Genomic DNA, 26,252 nt, shown 5'->3' on the forward strand with positions numbered 1-26,252 from the left:
CCCCAGTTTTACAATGTAGAGCTACTCCAAAAGCCTTTACCCCCCATTAGACTCCAGCGGCATTACATTTCATTTTCAAAGGAAACAACGCTTTGAAAGAAAACAAATTGGGAGTTCGACACCACTCTGCTCCTTTGGGCTGCAGGCAAGAAAGGAAGCAAGCGTCCTATACTGTTGCCTCCGTAATTGCTCAGTGAAAAGCACGTCACAGCTCAACGGTTTACCGAAATAAGGCTTTACCCCCCATTAGACTCCAGCGGCATTACATTTCATTTTCAAAGGAAACAACGCTTTGAAAGAAAACAAATTGGGAGTTCGACACCACTCTGCTCCTTTGGGCTGCAGGCAAGAAAGGAAGCAAGCGTCCTATACTGTTGCCTCCGTAATTGCTCAGTGAAAAGCACGTCACAGCTCAACGGTTTACCGAAATAAGGCTATCATCAAAATTAACAAAACCAAGAACTACAGTTCCTGGTTAACTCATGTTAATCACGTTAACTTCCAAGTGTTCATTCTTGCTCTTAATTCAGAGAAGAAAATACTTGTTAGAAATATATGCACCAACGTTCAGCTGTTTTATTTAAGTTCAGCGTCCGTAGGGGTCTGACTACTATTGAAAGACGCGTGCTAGGGCCCGTTTGTCATGGGATCACTCATTATACAGTGGCAATACTTAAAATAGAGGGTTATTTTTGTTAAAGATACAATTATATCTGTGTTCAGGGATTATGAGCCCCTCCCAGTGATCGCAGCATTTTCCCTTGTTTTCGCACTAAGCTCTTGCAGACAGGCAAACAAACGCCTCCATTCTAGGCCCCCCCGCCAGTTACAGGGAGGACAAGCAAAGTACTGTTGCCCGCAGGTGGACCGCTGGCAGCTGGCAGTACGTACTCCACAGTGAACTCGTGCGTTCCCACGGGGATGCAGTAGACGAACTGCATCGCGCTCCAGAGGCGATGGAACTCCACACACTCGTCCACGTGCATCACCCCATTGCTGGGCAGGGGCCCGCGCCAGATGGGATCGTCCAGGAAGGAGCGGATCCTCGTCAGGATAACCTCAAACATGGACAGGCCGCAGCAGAGGCGTTCTTTGGTCAGCAAGTCCCCTTCCCTTGCGATTGCTATTTGCTAAGGTGGAGAGAAAAGAAAGTGCAAAATCCTGGTAAAAGCCACTTGACCGCAAGACTTTATTTAAAAAAAAACCAAAAAACAACGCATTTTTCAGTTTCACTTGGTTTATTCTAGGAGATGTTCCTCCTGACTTGAAGTGAGGTCAGAGGCCACTAACCTGGGATTCAGTTCAGTGGAAAAAACATTCAGAGAAAATTGTAAAAGCCTTTTCGAGCAGACAGACTTGAAAGTAACACTAACTGCAGTAACGCTGATCCTGGACTAGTCCCAGGGAAGTTTAAAGAATTCTTTGCCTGAACGGAGGCAGAAAGAAAAACTCAAAGAGTTCAGCGCTCTGCTGCTAGTATGGGCAGTAGCTCCTGCCTGCGCTCTTCTGCATACTTCCCTCAGCTGCTGCTGTTAGAGATGGGAAAGCTCCGAAGACAGCACAAACGGGCTCAGACAAAACCCATGAACGGCAGTGCCGGTTAGGGCTTGCCCCATCACATTGAGAGCGCTCTCCTACAGTGCAACAGCACCCACCGAGCTGCAGCACATAGGATGATAAAAGCAGTCTGAAGTCTGCTTCAGAGCACTCCCCTCTTAGTTTCTACTATTCACATCTCAATCACTTGTAAACTGCTGAGGTTAGCAGGGAATTAATGTACCGCTCACACTGAGAGAAAGGAAAATAGTGCTGAAGCTGCAAAGGCAGTTCAAGAATGCTCTCTCTGGTCATTGTGTTTCCAGGAAAGCTCAACTCAGCTCATTTTCCAAGAGTTTCTAATCATCTGGCTGAGAGAGGAATAAATTGTTTTTAAAAAAAAAATATATATATACACACACACACACACGCGCACAAGAAAACTGATTGCTTTTGGTGGAATTTGCACTAGGACCTCCCAGGCTGGCCCTTATCCAAGAAGGTATCACGTAGCAACGTACATACAAATTTTCCCCAAAACATGCCAATTCCACCCCAGTCTTAAATGTTTTAAATTTCTGTGCTTTAAGGGCTTTACCAACTCCATGGATCTGAAAAAAAAAAATCCAACAAACCCTGTTGTGTGAACAAGCTGGATGTGCAGGTTGAAGTTCTGACACAGCTATCGGCACGTGTGAAAGGACAGGCTTTCTAGTGCTCAGAAATTTCTTGAATTGCCTCTGACACAAATGAGAGAGATTACCTGAGGTGTTCCTGGTCCTAGTCTTTCATGAGAGGAACCAAATGTAGTGGAGCATATTTTGATTCTAGTCTCTTCATTTTAGCATCGAGCCTTTCACCCTCTGAAAGAAGAAAAAAAAAAGAGCACACGGATTCATTTAATTGGCAGCCGACTTAATTTTATAAATTGAAATTAAGCAAGAAAATTCTTATTTTTACACAATCTTTATTCAGTGCAGTAGAAAACTGGGTAAGTTATTTTTATAGGTCTAAGTAGTTCGTTAATCTTTAGTGTGCTTTTAGAAAAATATATATTTATATTTTAAAATGTTGCATTGTATGTGCAAACAAAAAGAAACCAAGGATTTGTAGTAGAATACATTTAATTAACTAAATTGAAGACCGAATATAAGGCTCTATTATGCTGCTGCTGCTAACATATTTGACTCCCACTTGTACTAAGCCAACTAAATTGTCCTTATCATAAATGCTTGACTCTAGAAGGTGGGGTACGATGAGGGTGGAATTCTGTGTATAACAAGGCTTTAAAAAGTAGTTGGCACCCCCTCATCACTGGCAAGTAGGAAATGTTCTCCGGCAAATGGGAAAATACTGTTCACAATGGTCTGGTTAGTTTTATGCAGAGATGCAAGTAGCTACGGTGAGTCTGGAAATATTCTCCGAGACTTTTACTGACGGGATTTCTCCAAGCAGATCAGATCAGCTGCTCTGGCAGCGAGAAATGGAAAGGAAAGGAGACAGAGGAGCAACACAGAAAGAAGAGAGGCGTGAGGGGGAAAAAAAAAAGCTCACTTTCTGATGATGAAGGATGAGGAAAGCAGATACCAGAGAAGCAACCCTGCAAACATTCACCACTGCATGCCCAGTTCAGTAAAAAGGCATGTGAAAAGTCTACTGGGACCAGGGACCACTTGTATTTACTTACTCTGCCGACAGACTTCCTATACCCTGTATGATCAAGCCCACCCCATTTAACTGACAATCATATAAGCTACACTGCACCTTCGGGAAAGCCTCTCACCACATCCACATAGAGGAGCAATACTGCCCTGGGTATCCATCCCACTTTTCCCTGTCACGGCATTCCTCCTCTTCCTCTTGTAATTTGCACCGAGCCTGGCTAAGAAGCACCTATTTTTCAGCCAGGCAAACAGGCCTGAATCTGTTACCTCTGTCCTGTAATTAACAGCGGTGTTGTAAAGGATGGCTGGGGACGGTCACCGAAACCACAGCAGCAGGCAAGACAAGTGGAAAGCATTACCCAAGGAAGGTGTTTTCACTTAGCCGATACCTTTGACGTGAACTCTGGGCAGGATATTTTGGAACGGCGCCGCATGCAACAGGTCACACACTTCCTCTAGGGACTGGAACGAAATGGAAACAAGAGGCATTTAGGTCCGAAGAATCCCCAAACCACACCAGATCCCCAAAATGCGCTTCCAAAAGCACGCCGACGCCGTCGCAGAAACACCAGAGGGCAGCCAGCCTCTGCCACCGCCGCACGGAGCGGCTCTGAGCCCTCGCTCTCCTCACGGGATCGCTCCCAAAGACGAGTTGATCTCACCAGGTTACCTTGGATTCCCAAATAAACTCCAGCAGCTCTCCTCCCACCCTCAGCTGGCAGTTTGTAAAGGACAGGGTATTTATTAAAAAGACTAATGCAGAATGAGTAATTTCGGTGTGAAAGCGGCAGACGGCTCCCTGCGCAGACAAACAGAGCGGTGAAGAAGATGACTCACTGCTTGGTTATTTTTACCAACACTATTCCCACAACCTATCATGGCAGGCACATCTCCCCTCCAGGAGGGCTGAGGCACACGACAGCAGCAGTGAACCACCTCTCGGGAAGTATTTTATATCTTTAGGGACGGGGGAAAGGAAGACAGATGTCTCCTGGCTCTCGGCTGCTGTATGTACGTGCAGAGAAAATGCAGAGATGACCAGAAGCAGACGCGTGACTTTGCTAAGCCCCTCTCCTCATTTTTGGAGCAGAGGCCTTCCTCGTTTGTAATCCCTCAGCACTAGTATTAGAAGACACGTTCATCAGCCATACCCTCGGCAAAGCCAGGGTACCGGGGCTCATGTGCCTTTCCCTGGTCTAATTCCTTGATGTCAACAACATGAAAATGCACGTGCTAGGCAGTCAAGATTAATGAGACCCACCCACTAGCAGAAACGCACTACAGACCTACATTCTGCACCGGGGTAAAGTCTTGTTTAGTTGTGATAGATGACCACAACGGAAAAATACTGAAATACGTGACAGGACATCGGGGCACCACTGAGGGCAAAAACAAGAGGAGGGGCAGCGAACAGGGGTGTATTACTAGAAAGTGTCACCAAGGTGGTGTCCCAAAGAAGGTACCTCCAGCGCTGGTGTCACTTTGGTACACCCTCAAGCGGTGAGGGCCCTCGCCTGCCTGGCCTTTCACCACGTACCCCATTAGCCTGAATCCAAAGTAATGCAGTTTCTCATTTTGTTTCAGCTACCCCATTACTGAATACGGGTTCGCTGCTTGTCACCTGGCTCTCCAATTACTCTCCACCACATGGGAGGGATCCTCTAACACCATGAACAGTACTCCGAGGAACAGCATGTCTTTGTTACCTTACCTAACATCAACAGCTTTAATACACCCTAGAGAAGGAGGCTTACGCAAGGATTTATTTTTGTGCAATGGCAGGCCCCCAGCCAGCTTGCTGAGGAAATGATGTAGCTGGTTCACAGTCAGCAAAGATCTCTACGTGATGGGCAGCCCAGCCTCAGTGGCAGCGTGTGCTTGCACAGCGTGGACAGAGCACCCCGTACACACAGGCAGGGGAGAGACTCCCCACCCAAGTCTCGAAGGCGCAACGGAGGTAAAGAAAGGGAAGACAGCACACCCATTGCTTTTCTGGCCCATAAGCAATGCCCACCTTTCCCTCTGTAAGCACCCAAAAAGCATGAAGACAAAGAAATTACACGTCTGGCCGTTTTGTTTCCACAGCAGATTGTATAACGTGAGAGAAGAGAGGGAAAAGAAAAGGAGAGGCAAGGATAAAGAGCAATTGTGGCACCGTGCCCTCAGCAGCGGGCAGCTTCGCATGCTGAAAGGTAGAGGCTAGAAGCAGCCGAAAGACTGGACATGTTTCACAGCTTCGTTCAAACAAGGCCAGATGAATGTCTGGCAGAGCGGGCGCCACTGTCAGCCATCCTAGCAGCAAGAAGGATGTCCAAGAAGTCCACGTTAACTTTGTGATACTTCAGATGACAACAGGAATGACAAATAGGGAAGGAAAATAACAGTACCAGACGCACAACTTATTCACATTAAGAGAGTAGCCACCCTGTGACTGACTGCAGGAATACTATACTTGATCATAATTTATGATGAAGGTCATATTATTTGATCCTCAGGTACTGTACACGAGGCAATGTCTCTCACCCAGCAAAGTCAGGCATCGCTGCTATCTCGCAGACATGAAAGTCTCTGCAAGACTGTAAGAGATCAGAACAAGGAACTGTTTCTACCCATCTGCCCATCGGCAACAGCAAACTTGGAGATTTCAACCTTGTTATTTATGACGTTAGCAACAAAATTTGAGAGTACATTTTGAGACACAGATGGGTTTTCAACTAGCACAGCAGGCACCTACCAGACTCTGTTCAATGAGGAGGCAAAACAGGACGGCATTTCCCACTTCCCGCAAATTCTGGAAGCAGACAGTCTTCAGTTCTGCATATTCAACGATGTCCTTCAACTGATGGTGAAAAAACTCCAAGATACCTGAAATCAAAAGAGAAGCAAAAAAATTAAGTCTCAGGAGCCAGAATGAAATCTAGTGATGATCACACAGGCACACCTGTTACCTTGGGAAAGCAGACAAAAGATTCTGGTCATGTGGATAAGAGTCATACGGATCAGGACTAATTTTTCTTTCTGCCTCAAAAGCACTCCGATTTCTAACCAGTTTGCCTATTGAAAGCTTGCGCTGAATATGCATAAATATATTGTATCAGAGCACAGCTAACCAAGGGTGCAGATTTATAGTTCTCCCTCCGTGTATCAGCACATGAGATTTTTTTTATCTCCAGACGTGCAGCCTAGAGAAAACTGAAAGGAGCAGTATTTAAATACATTGAAAATCAGAGGTTATGAAGTGTTAAGCCAGTGGTGTGCTGACCTTTTTAACTGGATAAATCATGCAAAATGAAGTGCCTAGCTTCTCACTCCTAGAAAAGGGAGCCAGCGTAAGAGGTAAGAAAATAACTCCCAGGGGCAAGAAGAGAGACTAGGGCTCTCGTCTGCGATTAGCCCTGTTCCAGCCTCTCTCCCCAACCTGCTGCACCACCCGACACATTCAATTCACAGCTGTTATTTTCAAGGATGACAGAGCCAGCAAGGAGCAGAGTGCTAAAGATACAGGGAACAGGGGTGGTGTCAGGCTACGACTCTGACAGTGCCACAGCCAGCCAGAGGTGATCTGCAACCTCACAAAACCATGAAATACAGAAACCACAAGTCAAGCTCCGCTGGCAAGGGTACATCAGATCCTGCTGACAAGCACAGTCAGAACACTGTTTCTGTCAAAGTTTTGCCAAAGGCTGTTTAAAAAACAGCTAAAATATGATTTTAAAAACCACATAATTTACATAATCATATGTCTTTTCCACTAAACCTCTCTCAAACAACAGTGATGCTTAACGCGCTGGTGGATTTCCAGCTCCTTCCCCCCAGCCCCAGAAAGGTTGTGCAGTCCCTTGGTTAGAGGCAAGCCCAGGAGACCTCGGGCTTGGCAGCTTCTGCAGGGACCCAATCTGGTCAGCACCGCGGAGATTAAAGTGATGTGCAGGATGAGCGAGGAAGAGCAGAGAACTACAGTAGGTCAGACAGCTCTCTGGCTTTTTACAAGTTAATTTTTATCAGCACTTTTCCATCTGTCTGCATAAGCTTGGCCCTTTTAAAAAGCCACCAAAAACCTCAGCTGATGACAGAAGAAAATACATCCTGCAAAGCTTTCGAATTGCGTGCTACATACGGCACTTCATTTCCATTACACTGCATTAAGTCACCCAGTTAAATCTCCACCCAATCACATCTAAAGCAATTGAGAGGAGACAAGGAAAGAGAGCACAGATGCCCCCCACCACCTTCCCGTGTGTTCCTTGGGTGCAGCTGACAAACACTTCCCATGCAGGAGATTAGACTTCGGTATTTACCCAGCAAGGCAATGGCTGAGAGGGGAGCGCACAAACGTAAAATACAGCCTGGAGCGTATCTGTGCCAAGGAAATCCCTCAAATTCAGCAGAGGAACTTGAAAACGTACTGTGAAGGAAGGACTGTACAGCTAACCCACACACTTCTACAGAAAGCCTCACGTCATTAAAATTAGTAACACAAAACATCAATAAAGTGCACGGCGAGGGGATGCAGAGCTGGCTCTGTTACATCTCAAAGAACTGTTTGTCAATAGAAAATTTGCAGTAAATGAGTGTTCCCACACATGTTCAGTGGAGATAAATTTCAGACCTAACTTGAGTAGTTTAGTGACTCAATAGAAAAGCAGAACTGAAAAACTAATGGAGATTGGTCAGATGTAACGAGTGCTTGCTGAGCTTGATTTATTCAAAGGAAAACACATTTAAATCTAGCTAAAAAGCAAAGAAGTCATGCCAGCACATCACCAACTCCCCCCTTCCCATAACATAGGGGCCACGTAATGAAAAAGCTCTGCAAAAGACTCTTGGTGTACATTCAACGCTGCGGTATAAAGGCCAATTGCAATCCCCCGGTGTTTGAGCAGCAGTGAGCACTTGTGTTTGCTGTTTAAACACACCTGCCCACGATGGCAATGAGGTGCTGCAGTGCTGAATACTGGGATTCCCGTTTTAAAGATGAGGTTGAAAAGGCAGACTGATATAGCAGAAAATTTTTCACAAAATTTTTTGGTGCTAGGAGAAAAAAAATGCAGAGTGACGGCACTGAAGCAAGCTTTACCGCAAGTCTACAGTGCGTTTTAGTTACACGCCCTAGTATTTCCTTTGTGTTTTTCCCTGTTGATGAAAGGGCTTCCACACCTAGCAAGAAAGGTCTTCTAAGGATCAACTGCTAGAAGTCCAGTCAAATAATTTCCTCATACGCAATCAAATACCTTCCTCATACCAAGACTGGATACCCTTCTGGAAGCAAAAGTCCATTGCGTCATCCTGGACTTAGGTCTGTGCCACAGAGGAAATCAAACTAAAATACCTACCAACGCTTCTGGTCTTAGTATCCACGGCATGTACACAGAGATTGATGGTGAGCCAACAGAAGGGCTGGAGGACTCCCTGAAACACAGTGACTAACTGTAGACTTCTCCACATCGTTGCCACGGCAAGAAAACACTACCCGAGCAAGGACAGACATGGGGATGTTTTTCCCTTTATCTTGTATGGCGAGTGGGGAGCAATTTGGTGAGAAATAGAAGCTGAGCAGAGCAGCAAGGATGATTCTGCTACCACAACATGGAAACAACTATTGGTCGTGAAGGGGATGGAAAGGCGGGGACGGACAGGGACGGGCGCAGGGACGGCGTCAGACTCTCTCAACCCCCCGCCCAGCCTGTGGATTTTGTCGGGAGTTTCAGAAAATAGATTGATGCCCAGAACGATGCCAAGAAAATTTTATCAATGTTATATGGACAGCTCTGAAGTGAAATCTTGAGAATAACCCACATCACCTACGGCAAATATAATGGAGCAGGATGGCACAGAGAGAAACCAGGAACAGCACAGAGGACTGTGACCAGCAACAAGGAGCTCGTACTGAAGGTGCAACTGAAACCAAAGCAAGACTGTAAGTCCACGCAAAAGCAGCAGGATAGCAGAAGTCAAAGAGGCTTGGGGTTCATACCACAAAAATACATATTGTCTTTTATAGTCACTCCAAGTTACAGAGTCCCTCTCAAAGTCCTTAACGAAGATCCTTACTTCTTCGCCCAAAGCCCCAGTCCCAATATACAGAGATATAAATACACACACACATGCATTCATGAACGAATTGTGTCGTTATTCTCAAAATCTGACACCCAGTATTTAGCATGCAGTTGTTCCAAATGCCGCTATCAACAGTGCGCTGCTTCCCCTTAGATGAAGGGCTTGATTTACCGGCAAAACAGACGAAAGTTTACAGAGCTACATAGGCTCTTTTTGATGGAACAGAAATGACACTGAAAGCACGATCTGCTCCCCAATGGAGTCCTGTGGCAGAAATACATCATCATGTTTTCATTAATGTTTGAGCAATGGCATTCCCGATTACACCTCCTTATACTGCACAGTACACAGAAGTGTATTTTCATGAAAGACTACGCATGCATACTGAAGCCCTGGAAAAAGAGCAAGTCTCTTAGGAAAGTTAATTTCACTTAACTGCATGCAACCTTCCTCTTTCCCCTGATTTTATTTGTGGGTGCAATTGGAAAGTTACTGAATTAGTTATATATACATAGCATTCTGCAAAGCAAATGAATCAAGGCTTTTTGCTCCTTCTCTCCAAGAAAGCAATTTTAACTAAACCCCTCTATTCCTGCAGATGGGATGATATTAGGTGTCATAATAATTGATCTTATAATCCTAGTTTCTGATTTACACAGATCTCAACAAAAGCAAAGGCTGTTGATATAAAATAGATCCAGTAAAGTACCGAAGATTAGTAAAGGATTAGGTTCCATCTCTGCTCCCAAAATCCTATCTCAACAGCACTCAAACAGCAGATGCCAAGTTTCAGCTGTGCAGTCTGTACACTAATTAATTTAGGAAGTCAGACCAAATCAACACATGCAACACAAAGCTGGTTGGATTTCTTCACTTTGGTCACCTTTCATTTTCTGTAAAACAATCTCAGTTTACACCTACAAACTCAAATCAGACATGTTCCAGAGCTTGTAACAATTCTGGTACCTAAAAGATTAGGGCAAAAATTGGCTATTAATTCTAGAACTGAATTGCTGACTAACAACAAGCTAGATCTTGAATATAATTCTTGGTCTAGTTGTGTTATGGATTATTTTCTGCAGAGTACTGACTTCACTATTGTCAAGTAAAATTTGCTGATCTGCAACAGCAGAACGGCTCCCAAGAAACAGGGTGCTATAATGATCTTTAGTTTATGTTCACTTTCATACAGACCTTCAAACGGTAGCTACAAATTCTTCTTTGGCTCACAAGAGACATCGTTAACTCTGCATATCAGCAGTCATGCCATTCCTTTCAACAGAAATGTCTGTAAGGTTTAAGCATATGCATGTATGTGGGAATTACGATCACGGAGCCTGTGCACTGTGTTTATTTTGCTAGAAACAAATATCCTATTTTTCTGCATATCTAATCAGTCCTTACTGCCCTTTCACAATCATCTAGGTGATTTGGGTTGCCCCCAAATTCTTTCAAATAGTCTGTGATTCCCTCCCAAATCTTTCTCCAATGGACAGGTTCCAGAAAAACCTATGAATAAATTCCCTTCATATTCTTCCCCATGAGGACTCAAGCCATCGCGTCCCCACCAAGAAATTAACTTATTCTCCTACTCATCCAATCTGATCAAAACCCTGGGATAACGGGAAGCATTACTAGCTCTTCTGCTGTGCCCCAAGCGACGCTTCCCCAGCAGCCTCTAGCCACTACTGCCCTCCACCACGCTTCCCAGCCCAGGCTAGCTCCAGCTCCTATTAGACCCTGACCCAAAATATTCCAGAAAAAGGAGGGGTGGAAGACTGTTTTTTGCCAGGTTGCTGTGCTGAAGCAGCTCAGAAGGTGTTGCCAGCAGGGAGAGATGGGAACACAGCAGCCGGCAGCACGGGGCACTGGGAGGCTTCCCCAAACTGCCGTGCAAACACGTGGGATTTCAAGAGGTCATGGCCTGGTGTAATGAGTGTTTTGCCCTGCACCAGCTTTGGGTGTTTTGTTTCTTTAGTTTTTTTTTTTTTTTAAAGAAGAAACATGGAAATGCTATACTTAGGAAAAAAATACATAATTAGGCTACTTTCTCACCAAGTTTATATCTTGCTAAGCTCAAAGATGTTTTTAAAAAAAAACTTTCTTTTGCAGGGGTGATATACCAGTGACAAAAATCTAAGCCTCATCTCACAGCAGAGCTAACAAATTACTTTCCTCATCGTGTCCAATGACACTTCAGAGTGGCAGGACATGAAATACTCATTTATCAAAAGCAGGAATGCCGGTATTCAAATACTAGGAAAAACAGCAGAAGAAAATGTTACCTCCAAGATGAAATTTCAAGTTTAAACTCTTATAGGCCAGTATTCCTTTAAGAGCTTTAGCAACTTTAAAAGGTCCCTTTAAAAATCCTTATGCTTAATGTATTTTTAGACAAATATTTTTATGACTACAAGATGAGCAAGTTCCCCACTGCTTTAGAGTGTTCCTATGGAAACAAACCCATTGGCGAACAGGAGTCCTGAACAACTCTGATGCCACTGTCTGTACCCTGCTCCTTTTAGCAGGAATAAATCACCGTTTAGAAATCCACAGGCCTAGAGGGCTGATTATGTAAGGGCTCAAGGAATTGCAATCGGAGTCCAAACAAAGCTCTCCAAATGAAAAGCCTGAAGTGCATGAAATAGCTAGCGACTTACTTACTGAGCATACTTAAATCGCTTTGCATATGGAGAATGGACTCAGGAAATTAATTCTGAATTGATAAATGCATGTTACATCAAGACAGACGAGAATCTACATATTTAATCTGTAGATCAGAATCACAGTTTTGGTCTGTATGTGTAGGTAGTGCCGATTATAAAGAAATTATTTGTTACGAAGGAATAGAAGCAGCATACAGACACGCTCCGTAACACTCAGACTTACTACTACAACTACTAACTTCTGCAGGAAGCTTTCGGAGGCAGAGGAGGGAACAGGCAACAGTTGGCGCGTATTAGCTTGCATTTTCTGTGGCGAACCAAGCAAACAAGGTGTGGCAAAGACTGCTACAGAGGAGAATTTAGCACAGGAAGGAGAGGACAGGGATTCAAATCAAGCACGGTTTGAGCCTGCCCTTCTACAGTCTGGCAGTTCCCCTCAAGATGCCAGATGAGGGCTAAAATCTACAGCACGTCCCCATCGCAGAGAACGTTTTCCTTTATCAGTCAGAGCTGCTCCAAGGGCAGACAGCTCCATGATGGAGAGGCGTCAGAGAGCGCAACGCGGTTCTTCAGTGACGTGAGAGAGGGACGGAGGTGCCCTGAGCTTCCACACGCATTTTCTGTCTAGCGTCTTCGAAAGGAAAGGGAGAGGCGGCGTGACAGTGCTATAAAGGCTGTCTCTACCATTTCTTGGAAGAGACTCTCCAGGAAGTTAAGTGTCCACTGCTAGAAATAGTTCAAAACAGGAAAAATACATGTGGTCAAGACAAAACCTGTTAGGAACAGGGGCAGGGAAGGAGCACAGAATCAGGCTGGTTTTTGAGATCCAGTCCAAATCTAGTCGCTGTGATCTTCCATCATAACACCAAGAGTTACTCTGATCTCTCAGTACAGTAGGCATCTAAACATACGGGATTTCTTTTGCAAGAGTAAATATGAGGTCAAAGCAGTCTGTGACCTCTACAAAACAGGAAAGCGATGAAGGGTTGTAAAATGTTTTAATCAATCCTGTGAAGGCTACCATTCCACAAGGAAAGTTTTGCCTTTCCTATAGGGTAGATTGCCTTTTAAACTCAAGAGAAAGTTTCTGCTTAAGTCTCTGGGCATCTCCTGCCAAATACTTAATCCTTACAGGTGAGGATTTCTGGCAAGAGACTATGAGCTTCCTCATGTCACCTGCAGCATCGCAGACCCTGGTGATGCGTAATCTATATTTGAGAATACCTACTGCTTTTGTGGTCAGACCTTAACGAGTGGCTAAAAACCTCAGCTAGATTATTTTTATACTGCTAACTACCGTGATTCATCCATTTCTATGCTCCAGGGAGAAAAACAGGAAGGAAATGCTTAGCAAGTCCTTGATTTCGTTTAACATTGGTACTAAGCGTCAAGCAAGCTGTGGGAAGGAGAAAAAACCCAACCTCATTCCAGTTAGAGTGGCATTTAATAAACCTAAGAGACTCTGGAAAAATAAAGATATACTCAGGAGGTGGGTGGCACATGGAAGGATTAATTTGTGTTAATTAGAAGTTGCGGAGGAGGAATATTTTGAAGGGGGGGGTGGAAGCAGTTTCAGAATTTCAGTGAACAATGTGATAAATCCTAATTAGCCAATTATTTCTCCATAGTGGCAAGCAGCTTTCAAAGTCATTTCTTCTTCTGCAACTGTCACACCTCCTGTTAAGTGGCTAAGATGCGCCCCACACAAGCCTCAGACAAAAATAAACTCTTCTGGCAGGACCAGTTTGCCTCTCAGCAGTAGCACTCCCTTTATCTTACATTTGATAAGGGCAAAGGAAGAGGGAATAGAGGCTTTTCCAGAGAATCAGCATTATCTAAATTAAACATTTAAACGGAACAAGTGCGAGAGGCTAACTTGCAGAGGGAAAAGCTCAACACGCTTATGAGAAAGACTAGAAACTATACTGAACACCCCACCTCAAGATCAATTTTGTCATAAGGCTGTCTATATACAGACTGTCATCCTTTTATTTGCCCTAAGCATAGAAGTCTTAAAACTTTATTAAGTACTTTCAGAAAGCCCAGCATTCAGTGATTCCTGTTACGACAAAAAACAAACAAACAAAGACTCAGTGCTGATTAATGGGAGAGAGAAGAAAGGGAGGGAAAGAGAGAGGTACACATGATCCAGAAGACGGTGATTAGTATCATCTTACTAAGGCTACTATTGTAACACCAAACATGAACTAACCTGGAGAACCATACTCATGTCTTGGTAACCTACAGATCTTAGGCATCACTTCCATCAGGGTCTTGACATACTGAAGAATCGTCCCTTGTAACTAAGAGAAAACGGATGTGTGTAAACACGTCAGTGTTATTGAACTAAGAAACTTTACAACAAATTGCTCTAAAACAAGCTCTAAAAATCTTGCATTTAATTCTGTCAGTCATCATCTTCAAAAAGGCAACTTTTTCAAATGAATACGGTTGCACTTTCCTTCATGTGGCATTAGCCACCTTTTGCTACAGGAAGAGTGGCACAACAGCTAAGGTCAGGAAGGTAAAAAAGAGGAAATCGTGTTCTTCTCTTGCAGACTATCATCTAGCCAATTTTAGATTTTTGGTAAAAAAAAAAAGTTGCATTTGAATGCTTTCAAAAGCAACAACAGAAAAATCCTTAGCATTAGGTATGTCTGTAACAGCTCAAATTGGCTATTCCGGACATACCAGTTAAGACAGAGTCCCAGCCTACAGTCAGCCTGCCTTCCTCTCACTAGAGACCCGTCTCATACCTGTCTCCCTACATCTGAGCATCTGCATCAGGCATCAGCAGGATACCTCCCCCAGGCCCTTTAAACTCCTTTATAAATGCCCAAGTGTTCAATGCTACCTTTAATGAATTGAGACTATTTACCACTTAAATAAATAATAATTAAAAAAAATCCCCCCAAAACCAACAACCAAAACTCAACCCCAAACGATGAAAAATATGTTTTCCTCTTTTCCTGAAGATCAGGCCATAGTACCCCTTCAAGCAGGCTCCAGTCTTTCTAGAACGTCAAAAAAGTACTTAGAACATTGTGGGAATTACTGTAAACAAACTGCCAAATGTGTCAAGTGTCTGAAGTGAGATTATGAAAACTACAGCTATCCCCCAGTACAGTTGGATTATTTTGGCAGCATGCTCCTTACAGGCAACAGGGACAGGTTGGAAAAGACCATTTCTTTGGCTTAAACTTAACTGCAATGCATTATGACCGTATACATAGATACTAACAATATAGCGAACAGCCAGCCCCTCAGCCTCCTCCTAGTTACAGAAAAGGCCCTTTGCAATACAAGATACCCAGGCTGTATGGATAACTTCTTCAACATCTGGTCTGAGCACTCTTCTAAATAGGCTTGATGCTATCCATTGCTAGATCAAGCACAGAGATTAAACCTTCCTTGTTATTAAGGTGCCATCTGTCAATGATGTTATTAACGAAAGCCCTGAAGTTAGGCAAGGCAGAAAGCACACTCCAGCTGTTCTCAAAAAATATCGAGAAAGTGAATTTACAGTACAATCTTTAAGTTGAAATCAACTAATTTGAAACATTCATACTTTTCCAGCGTTTACCCAGGACCTAACAGCATAGGTCTCCACAAATTAAATTAATCTCCAATGCAAAATCCAAGGTTTTCAAAACACTGCTCAGTCTACCAAAGCACATCATCTATTGCTTTCACATGACATTGAGTACTCTCAAACACAGCTTATACTGAACTTCAATGGAAGTAACATTTTAATCAGTTTTATCTGAGATCTTACTTTCACTTCGTTTTTCTTGAGACATTTCCTATCAGAAGCCATTTGGAATAGCAGAAAATGAAAGACAATTGGCATACCAAGCTCTTGACGACTTTCAGCAACTCCTCCATCACCACAGCAATACCCTGATACCCAAGAAGTCTACAGATGACTTTGAAGTGAGGGGGACCAACAAAATTCCTGTAGTTGCTGTAGATGCTGGAATATGCCAGATTCAACGCCTAAAACGAAAGAACAGATATGATTAATGAGAATTTCAGCTGTCTGCATCTTTATAATAATCTCATTTAAACAGCATTTTAGAGCATATTAAAAATAAAATAACAACTTTGTATCTCACTCTCCAGGAAGTTAAAATACAAAGCTTCCCTTTTGTAAGGCAGGAACTCCAACCAAAATCTCTGTATTAGCAAGAAAAACTTGTAAACACTTTTTTTTCCCCACCAGGCATCTTCCACTTACCATTTATAAAGCCATGAACATTTTCTCTTCTGTATTTTTCTATTTACACAGGTATAAAAGAGTAGTCAATGCCAATGTTCAGATCCCTGAATTTAAAGCACAGCTTCTATTCCTATATCGTCCATTTTATGTACAAAACATCTTGAAAGAAGTTACTTCAATTTTCAGTTCGTAATAGGTGTTTTAAGTCTCTGAGGACTCAACTACGAAGAAACAGCCTTCTGCAGTTACTGCTCTCTGCAACCAATAAATAAGGATCTCTCTTTTTCAAATCCCTTAGCTGTACACAAGATCAAAGCAAATCTAAGTCTGGGATATAACCTCATAGAAATTATTCCAGAGTTGTATAAATAGGATCAGGTGCTTTGCCATATTAATGACTATTTCTTCAAAGCGAACACAACTGTACAGACCGATGCTGCGTAAGGATTTAGGAAGTGTTTGCTGAAGCTGCGGATTAAAGGGGAGTTAGCTAACCTAACGTCCTCCACTTCTGTAAGTGGGTTGTACTCCTAATATCCTGAAATTTAATTTTAAAAGGGAATCTCATCAACATTTCTTGCAGAAGGTTCTGGTGTCTTTCCTTTTCTTTTCTGCAGTTTTCATTCTCTCTAATACATGCATGAAAGACAGCGTACTGTTAGACTTGCAACTCCACACACATCAGCTATAACAGAAAATTTTCCTTCACCAGTATCCAGGAAGAACATTGACCTTCCCTCCAATGCAGATCCTGCCCCAATTATCCATGCAAGTCAATACCAGATACTGTAATACATAGCATTGCACAAAGAAACTACTAGGAATTCAAGTCATGAAACTCTACCAAGCTCTTGAAGGATTTTAGCCTCATAAAAGAAAAGGACTTATAAATCATCTTTAGAAGAGATCAGGATAGAAGATCACATTTTTATTTATGTTGTAAATCTCTATATAAAAAACAGTTTCCAACACGTTTTGAACTGTGGACTTAGAAATTTAAAGATTGGATTCTAGACTGACATATAGCGAATGCAAATTTGGCAACAGGTTAACACTTCTTGGCCACCTTTTGTGGATGCCTTCGATGTACTTCACAAACCCTCATGGGTCAAAGATTGTTGCATTATGAAAGAAATACATGAAAGCACAGGCTCAGAAGAGACCATCTAGGTCATAACAAGAGAGAACTAGAGATCCAAAACCAACTTTCTGAATTGGGCAACTCCTGACCTAAGTGAGAAACTTTGCATATGTTATTAAAACACACACACACAGAAAATTACATAAATTTTATCATGCTTCAACAACCACAGAACATTATAATCAGCAATTTATTTCTGCAATGTGAGAATTCAAGAAGTTGCCAGTACTGAAATTTACTTAAAGGTTTAGTTATATTTCTTACGTGCCTGAACTTCTGTCTCCATCTGTGTGAAGAAACTATATAGCAAGACAGCCTGACCTCCAAGAAGGTGGGTTTTGGGGGTTTTTTGTCTTTCTTATCTTGAGAGTCCTGGTGAACAAGAAGCTGACCACGAGCCAGCAGTATGTCCTGACAGCAAAGGCAGCCAACAGCCAGCGGGGCTGCATCAGGCAGAGCACTGCCAGCAGGTCAAGGGAGGTGATCCGTCCCCTCCACTCAGCACGGGTGACACACACCTGGAGTACTGGGTCCAGTGATGGGCTCCCCAGTACGGGAGAGACATGGAGAGACCTATGGGAGAGTCCAGCAGTGGGCCTCAAAGATGATTAAGGGACTGGAGCATCTTACCTATGAGGAAAGGCTGAGAGAGCTGGGACTGTTCAGCCTGGAGAAGAGAAAGTTCAGGGGGATCACATCCACATGCATAAGCAACTGATTGTCGGAGTAAAGATGACAGAGCCAACTCTGCTCAGCAATGCCCAGTGACAGGACAAAGGGCAATGGGCACAAACGGGAAATCCCATTTAAACATCAGAAAAAACTTCACTACTGTGAGGGTGTCAAACAGAGAGGCTGTGGAGTCTCTGTCCTCGGATATGTTCGAGACCTGACCGGACATGTCCCTGAGCAACCTGCTGCAGGTCACCCTGCTCTGGAGGGTCCCCCGGTCTCAGCCGTCCGTCAGTGTGGGAAGCTCTGTTCTAAGGACTGCGGGCTTGTGTTGATTTTGTGGAGGAGGGCTGTTTCCAAATACTCAGCCGTCTTTTCTGTGAACGCAAACTAAAACAGACACTTGGCTAATTACTGGACTCCTAATATACGACACGGTCGTGCCATTAGATCGGAGCTGGCTAAAAGGCTAAACTCTAAACACACCCCACCAGGTGGACAGCCTAAAGCTGCATCCCTCTAGTGCAACGTGTGCGTTTGCGTAGCGCTCTGCTTACAGAAAAGGGGTCTGGGGCATCGACGGGGGAGACAACTGGTAAAACCTTAAGAAAATATGTGCAGATGAATGTCCCGATACACTAAGCATTTAAACAGTTGTCCCTAAAAGGTGAGATTTCATCTTTTGCTTTTGATGTTTCCAATCAGGTAGGTCTCCACAATAAATGTGTCCAAACTGTCTATTTTGGCTATAGTCAAAGGAGAATTTTACTCCAGCAGGTTAAAGCATTTTACTGCTGTGAGGTAAAGGGGAGGGAACTCCTCTTCACACAGCAGAAATTTGTCATAGAAAAGCAAGCCCTAAAAACATGATTTCAGTATTTAAAAACTCACCAATACATAACAATAAGAAGCCAGCCAATCTAAAAATACATCTTTCTTTAATGTAACCCTCATGGGGAAGTACCTAAAAACGGTCCACCTGTAAACGCTTACGGATTAGCAGAGCTTTATAAACTGTGACAAGGGATTTAGAAAACAGCATCACACGCCACTGCCGCTTCCCCCCCATTGATGCACAAAAGCATAAAATGCTTAGGGAAGAAGCCACTAACAAAGTTGGGGGGGGAGGAAAGGAAGGAAAGAGAGAGGGACCTCTGTTTTGTTTTTTTTTAAGCTATGCTTGCTCCCTCCCCTGCTTAAATTAAATTAAAAAAGGGGGGGGGGGGGGGGGGGGGAGGGATGCTATGCTGATGTCATCAAAGTGCTAACATTAATCACTCACAGCACATTGGTACAGGCAAAAGAGCATATAACAGGGATGTTCAGGCAGTACACTGTCCAAGGGGGGTGCTAGTTGCTGATGTCATCAAAGTGCTAACATTAATCACTCACAGCATCACTGGTACAGGCACAAGAGCATATAACAGGGATGTTCAGGCAGTACACTGTCCAAGGGGAGGCAAGCAAGACAGGGGGGAAAAGGCATTATTTTTTCCCCTTGTATGTTCTTTGAAAAGCAAGGCAACAGCATCTTTAGACAAGATGTGCTCTTGCATGAATCTAAGCGGAAGAGACAAAGAAACTATGCCACCAGCAGCATCGGCGAAAAAAAACTGAAAGCACCAAGGAATGAGAATTCAGTCCAGGGAATCTGAGGGGAAGAAAAAGCAAACTGGCAAGCAGAGATCAGGCAGGAAATAACTCATGTGAAAAAGGATACAGAAAATTTAGTGTTTATGTCATTTTCACAGCAGCATCACCGTATGAAAATTCTGTTCTGAAATTTCCGTCAGGAAGTGACGGTAAGTACTGACTTTATAATAATCTATAAAACATCAAATGGGTTTTCCAAACATTTACATGCCAGTAATTGTATATCTTCTAATAATTGATGTTTTGTAATAATAAAAACAACAGTATTATTTTTGTTCAATTAAAATCCAAACATTCAACTTAGAAAATGCTGTGAGGATGAAACTATTGTTTCTAGACTGTGTTAGGAAGTGTTAGGAAGTGTTCTATAAAAATAAACTACAATTTTAAGTAATTGGTATCTACCAGCTAAAGAGAAGACAAATGAGCAAGTAAAAGCTCCGATTTTACTAATGCGCCCGATTTTAGTATCTGCAGAAGTTGGGTAGGTGCCAAAATGTGTCTGTCTAATAAGTTTATTTGGTAGCAAACTCAATTCCTTTATATTGTTGCTGTATCAAAAAGGGTGCACTTACCACATGATTAGAAAGGCAGCATCTACCCAGATCAGTCGTATCTAAGGCTCATTGTAATGAAACAGAACATACATCTTTTTCTTCCCACTTCCCAGTAAGTATAATCCAAAAGCCTCGAGCAACAATTTTCATTCATAAACACAGAATTCTCACTAGTAATGTAATGTAACAATCAAGATCCCACTAAAATAATACATATTTTGCCAGCCTCCTATCTAGTATAAAATACAGTAAAAGTATTACAGAATAATTTCAGAATGTGTTATAAGCAATAGTTATGAGCTTTCTTAATTGGGAAAATTTTCAATTGTAAATTGTAATTTAGCTAGGAGACTTAACATCTGAAACCTGATCATTAAAAAAAAAGTAATTTTTATAATGAAGTCATAAACAATGAAATACAGTGTTACTGTCATGGGAATTTATGTTCATAAAAAAAGCAAGAAACTTTCACAGTGGAAAAAACTTTCACACGAGTGCCACTAGAAACTGAGTATTAAACTACAAGAGAATCAGATTAAATTGCCAAGGTAGGCTCTTTTGAAAAAGTTACCCTCACAACTGTAAAATAAAAAAAACCCACCCAACGAACGAAAATATGCACTGGCTGTTATTAAGGTTTGTTTTATTATAAAATAACAATTTTAATTAAAAGTCTACCAAGGCGGAAGTCAACTTTTTGTCCTGAAAGGAAGATATTCTTTAACAGAAACATTTAAAAAATTGCAGAAGATAGATGTTTTCCTTACACTATTTACAGTGGTAACACAAACTCAGAATCTCAAAATATTGGCAGGTTTTCTAATGTTAATTTCATTATGAGGAGGAGTATCAGTTCAGGGCAGACAGACTATGGAATTACATACAGTCACGTAGCACAGAAAAGAGTATGAGTTATTTTTTTAAAGATCACTATTTATCCAAAGGGTATGCTATAGCGAAAGCTGTACTTCACCAACTAAGCCTAGCTTGAGAAAGCTTTTCCAAGAGGCTGACTAGCATCAAGACTAAATATTGTGATACTGATGCCACCAATGTACAGTCATCACAGCCGCTGCTCTAGCAGTGGCTACAGGTGTGCTAACTCACCAGCAAAAAATGGAGAGTATCGGCGAGTAAGAAACTAATGTAAAATTATATTGGAGACAAAATAATATCTGGTGATGTTTCCACATACTGTTCTGTTTTTCAATTGACTGTGACAGGCAAAAATCAAGACTTGTGGATGGCCAGAGGAATTTATCCCTCAAGGTCCCCTCCTGCCACCCCTCACTTGCCACTTAACATAAGAAAACTCACTGCTCACAAAAGCAAGCTTTGAGATTACAGAAAACACCAAGTAAAACAAAATGCAAGATACTCAGACTAGGGAGAAAAGCAAATGCTGCATTTCTTTCCTTTAAACAACAAACAAATCCAAACCCCACTTATCAACATACTCATTAGGCAAGTATTTTGTGTGACAGGTAAAGAGTTAATTAGTTGGATGGTCAATCTGTCAGCCTTTAGTCTAATGCCAAACCAGACAGCGGTTCAATTCAGTTTAGATTTCAATGACTTTTTTTTATGACAGTTTGACTCATAACATAATTTTATGTTAAATATTAAGCTTTTTTTCCTATTAGAAATGTTTGTTCTATTAAAAAGAATACTCCAGCGTTGCTCCAAAGGAGAGAGACATTTATTAATGCATCTGTTTAAACTTCTGATCATTTGTTTCTCCCTGTGGGAGGGGTATATATTTCAGAAGTACAAAGCGTATTCACCTCTCCCCTTTATAGTCTTTAAGAGGTTTTGTTTCCCTTTATGTTACCTAACCACAAATTCCTTAAGCAAAAATATCCAGTGACCTTATTCTAGGGACTGTCCCAAATACATAGGCAGCGTGTATACCAAAGTTGACACAGAGGCAAATTTTGAACGGGATGCTGAGGGCCAGCATCTCCTCATTCCCTGTCGCAAGCGCACAGTCATCTGAAAAAAAAACTGTGAATGGAAGTGGTTCCCCAGTTGCAAATTGTGCAAAACATACCGTCTCTCACGGAGACAAGATACAACTGATCACCCGGACAGGCAGCAGCTCCGGTTGAATTTCCATAAGCATGTATCTAGCCTTTCACTTGGGAAAAAAGTACACAGTTTAAAATACTCCAAACTTTATGAACTCCCAACTCTCACTTTGACGCAGCAGTACCAACAATAAGAGCATAGTTTCCTAATAAACTCCTTTCCTAAATTACAGAGCACTACGATTAAGATCCACACGACATTTGCAGTGCTGCAACTTCTCAGTTACCTCCCTGGGAAACTAACATCTCCCCTTTCCACAGCAAGATCAGCCATCGGGAGAGAAAAAAAACTACCTAACAAAAAAACCTACCTAAGCAACAACCCGATGGGAATAACCGTCCAAAACATCACAGGAAACACGGCAATGGTAATTTGGCCAAAAATGGCCAGTTGTGCCGACAGCTTTTACAGCGTCATGTACCACCCTAACTGGAACAGCATGCTATCGAGTTACTCGAGAAAGAGCTTTCAGAAGGAAGAGAGAGTGCCCACCAGTCGCTCCTCCTTTATTGTTGAAAACCTAACTCCACTGACAACATACATCGTGTGCGTGACCTGCCAGTCCGCAAACCCCTCCAGTGACCAGTGCAGAGTTTTTAACACGCTGGAACGAGACCCGGCATCCGCGAGCAACACCAAGAAAGAGCTGGCGCTGGGCATCTGGCTCGTCAGCAGCGTCCTGCTCCTCATCATCGCCGCAATCCTCCTCTACGGCTGCCTGCACCTCCTGTGCCGCAGGAGACGCGAGCGTTTGCAAGGGCGAAACGGGACCTCCGAACAAGACCACGGGAAGGCATGGACCAAAAGCGTGGCATACGCCTCGGCGGAGCTCGGCGGGCAGAGCCAACTGATGCAGGACACCGAGGAAAAGCATGCGGGTGGCATTCAGCTGGCCACAATCATAGAGAATCCCTCAGCGTGCACGGACCCCGTCACGCTGACTTCCAAAAGCCGGGAACAAGTGCCAACGACAGGACAGTGCTCTGCTATAAATTAGAAACCTTTTGTCAGGGAGGAGATTTTTACTACGTACGACATCCCAACTGCTTCAAATGCATTGTGTGCTTTGTCACCGTTCACGACAGGGAGCTCCGACGGCTCAGCGCAATGCTCCCAGCTGTACCTCTGGTGTCACGTCCCTTTCCAACAGCCCGTACGCAGTCAGAGGCAAAGGTCCAGATACCCAAGGAGTGAGCACTTCAGCCGCACTCCGTTAGTTAAAAATGAAGCATGTAGCAAAGTAATCGGTTTACATTTTGAGGGGATTTTTTTAGTTGCTTTTCTTTAGTCTAAAACAGCAAACAAATATAAAAATTAATCAAAAGTGACCAAGAGACTTTTTTTTTTTTTTTTACGCTAGCACAAAATTAAAACTGAGTAGAAGTTTTCTGATGGCAACCCAGACCGCTACACTACAGGCAACTGGAACATACACCCCGCGCACAGTGGTTTGCCAGTGTGAGTTTTACGCCCACAATCCCGACTGCTTCTCAAACTACACACTACAAACTACTACACTCAGACTACGCACTTCGCCGACCATGGTGCTCTCCATAGCTCCCACCTGAATGAGGTCAGTCTCAGTGTGTAAGCTAAACTCACCAGGATTTTAATGGTATACTTTTGCCTGTCTTTGAAATTTCCCCTCGGTCTAAAAACATAGGCAAGATAGCAACTCTGTAAGAACACTTCTAATGAAACTAAGGAAATAACCTGGGCTATCGTATTTTGCACTCTTCTGTATCCACCACAAGCTACCTTCTGCTTCACGGGCAAGTGACTCCCTGTAGAGGAAACAGAGTTCAGAGAAGCAACTCCTGGCCCTTCCTTCTCTCTTTCCCTTTCAGTTTTAATGATAAAACTCATTCACCAACTGCAAATTTCTATCCAACCACAGAGTACATTTTGTGTAGCCAAGGGGCAAGGAAGTAAAAACATGCCAAAACACATTTTATTTTTGTAACAATCAAATCTGCTGATTATCTCACTCTGCCTTGAACTTCACAGCAAAGCGCCAAGAAAGGCCCGTTGGACAGAAATCTGTTCACCCTCACAACACAACGCGTCTTGCCTGGCTTATGTGTATGTCACCGTGTTTTAAATCTCTTCAGTGCATTTGTGTTCCATAAAAACATAATAAATCTTAGTATTGCTGTATAATACGGTATTTCTAAAAAAACCAAAAATACACTGTGACTGCAGGCATTTTAAACTGCTATTGACACGAACGTATGCGCAAAGTCAGCTCTTGTTGACACAGCTCAGTTGTACCAGCAAAGGCTGGAGAACTGCTGGCTGGGCAGCTGCCATCCCTTTCCACCGCACCCTGGAAGCCAAGGTGGTGTACAGTTTTGGCAAGAGAGCGCCCGCCGAGTATTTCACAGCAGGCAGCGGGTCTTTTCAGCTACCGTATTTTGACAACATTTCCCACAACCTGTGAAAGACGTCAACTCTCATATTGCCGGGAAGACACGAGCTGGCATAAGTTTGATGCGTCGTCTTTACTTTTTTCTGCTAGGATAGGTACGACACACAGAAACTTGCGCTGAATGGTGGCAAGTATTACTTCTAGAAAACGCTTGAAAAGGCATCTTTATTGTGTTAAGTTAGCAATAACATGTTTTCCACCCCTACATGGCATTTCCTCCAGCTGACACATGTTTTTCTTTGTCTTACACACCAGTCTTAAATAAACTGTGAAGATGACAAGTTTACTGCTGTTTCAAATGAAGGTGTTTCATGAAACAGACACTGAAAAGCTCGCTTCGGAGCATGAAGCCAACACTACAGATTTACTGGCAAAAAGGGGCAGCTGGGTAGCGGGGACAGAAAAAAAATGCTTTAAAATGATCTTGTAATCAAATTAACGGTAACGCTTCTCTGACTAGGATTTCATCAGAGAGAAAAGATTATTTTGATGTTAAAGGGATGGAGCCAAGAGACACATTCTCATCTCTGCCAACATCTTGGGCCCTTAAAAGCCTGTTTACTTCTCTGCATCTCTGTTTCTTTATGTGGGTTTTAAGGCAGTCCAATACATATATTTACATGCATTTATGTTATACACACATGTATATACCATACTGAGAACAAGGAGCAGTTCAGTCTTAAAGCAGTTTTGAGGCAATTCACCTACTGAATTTTGTTATTTATATACAAACACATATATACAAAAACACACATGTATACATCAGATTGAGAAGGCAAGGAGCTACCATGGAAGTGCTCCCAGGAATGGGATTTATCTCATCAAAATATAAAACTATTCCACCCAAGGAGTTTACTGTGCACTACTCAGACAAACATTTATATCACCTCACAAGCAACGGACCACCTCGCACCCGCTGCAAACAAGCAATGCATAAGGAGTGTCATCTGACTTCTGCACCAGTTTTGAAGAACTCACATCACCACACACTCACAGAGCTACGAGTCTTTGTCTCTTGCTCAGAAAGTTTTATTACAGATTCATTCAGGTTCATTCTGGCAATTCGGTGTTTTGGTAGTTCACTGTGCAGTTTTAACAGTGATCTAGTAAGGGGCAAACATTCCAAGTGATTACCAAACTGATAACAAGATGCAACATAGTGCAAACTGATGTTAATTTGTGCACCAGCAGTAGATAAACACATTATATTCACACTGAGAAGTATTTTCCAAAGGGGTCTTTTTTCACAAAACAAATGACTTAGCATCTACAAAATGCAGAAGACATACAAACATGAAGATCTTTGGAAAATGTTGTATAAGCCAGAAAGGAAGCTCTTAAATTCTGTTCTACACAACCTCTATAAAACCAGGTACTTCATTAATGTGCAAAGTTAGTTTCAAATCCCCAGAAGAGATTCTTTTTTATATGTACTTTATTAAGTATTTTATGCATTCAGCCCATGTTGCCAAATTTCAATCTGCTAACATTCATTTCATTAATCCTACACACGCTTCACCTGAGTGAAAGGATTTCAATGACCATGCGCAATGAGCTTTTAAAATACTCCA

At 42.7% G+C, this 26,252-nt stretch overlaps 2 protein-coding genes across 2 annotated transcripts in view; one reads left to right on the forward strand and one right to left on the reverse strand.

The window, feature by feature from the left end:
• The window catches only part of CYFIP1 (cytoplasmic FMR1 interacting protein 1), a 61,466-nt gene that overhangs the window by 1,940 nt on the left and 33,274 nt on the right, over nucleotides 1-26,252 (reverse strand). The window contains 7 exon segments of the mRNA XM_009281341.2: nucleotides 892-1,130; nucleotides 2,300-2,328; nucleotides 2,331-2,399; nucleotides 3,590-3,662; nucleotides 5,935-6,065; nucleotides 14,136-14,226; nucleotides 15,776-15,919. Of these exon segments, the coding sequence (XP_009279616.1) occupies nucleotides 892-1,130; nucleotides 2,300-2,328; nucleotides 2,331-2,399; nucleotides 3,590-3,662; nucleotides 5,935-6,065; nucleotides 14,136-14,226; nucleotides 15,776-15,919 (776 nt within the window).
• On the forward strand, nucleotides 22,579-23,250 carry LOC103900628 (fibronectin type III domain-containing protein 9). Its single transcript, XM_009281340.1, has one exon. It carries the CDS (start codon nucleotides 22,579-22,581, stop codon nucleotides 23,248-23,250), a length of 672 nt encoding a protein of 223 aa, XP_009279615.1.

This window comes from Aptenodytes forsteri, unplaced genomic scaffold, assembly GCF_000699145.1.
Source record: "Aptenodytes forsteri isolate BGI_AS27 unplaced genomic scaffold, ASM69914v1 Scaffold212, whole genome shotgun sequence".
NCBI classification, from domain to species: Eukaryota; Metazoa; Chordata; class Aves; order Sphenisciformes; family Spheniscidae; genus Aptenodytes; species Aptenodytes forsteri.

Excerpts from the sequence above, each read along its gene's own strand:
- LOC103900628 (XM_009281340.1), top strand. The coding sequence starts at position 22,579 with ATGGGAATAACCGTCCAAAACATCACAGGAAACACGGCAATGGTAATT.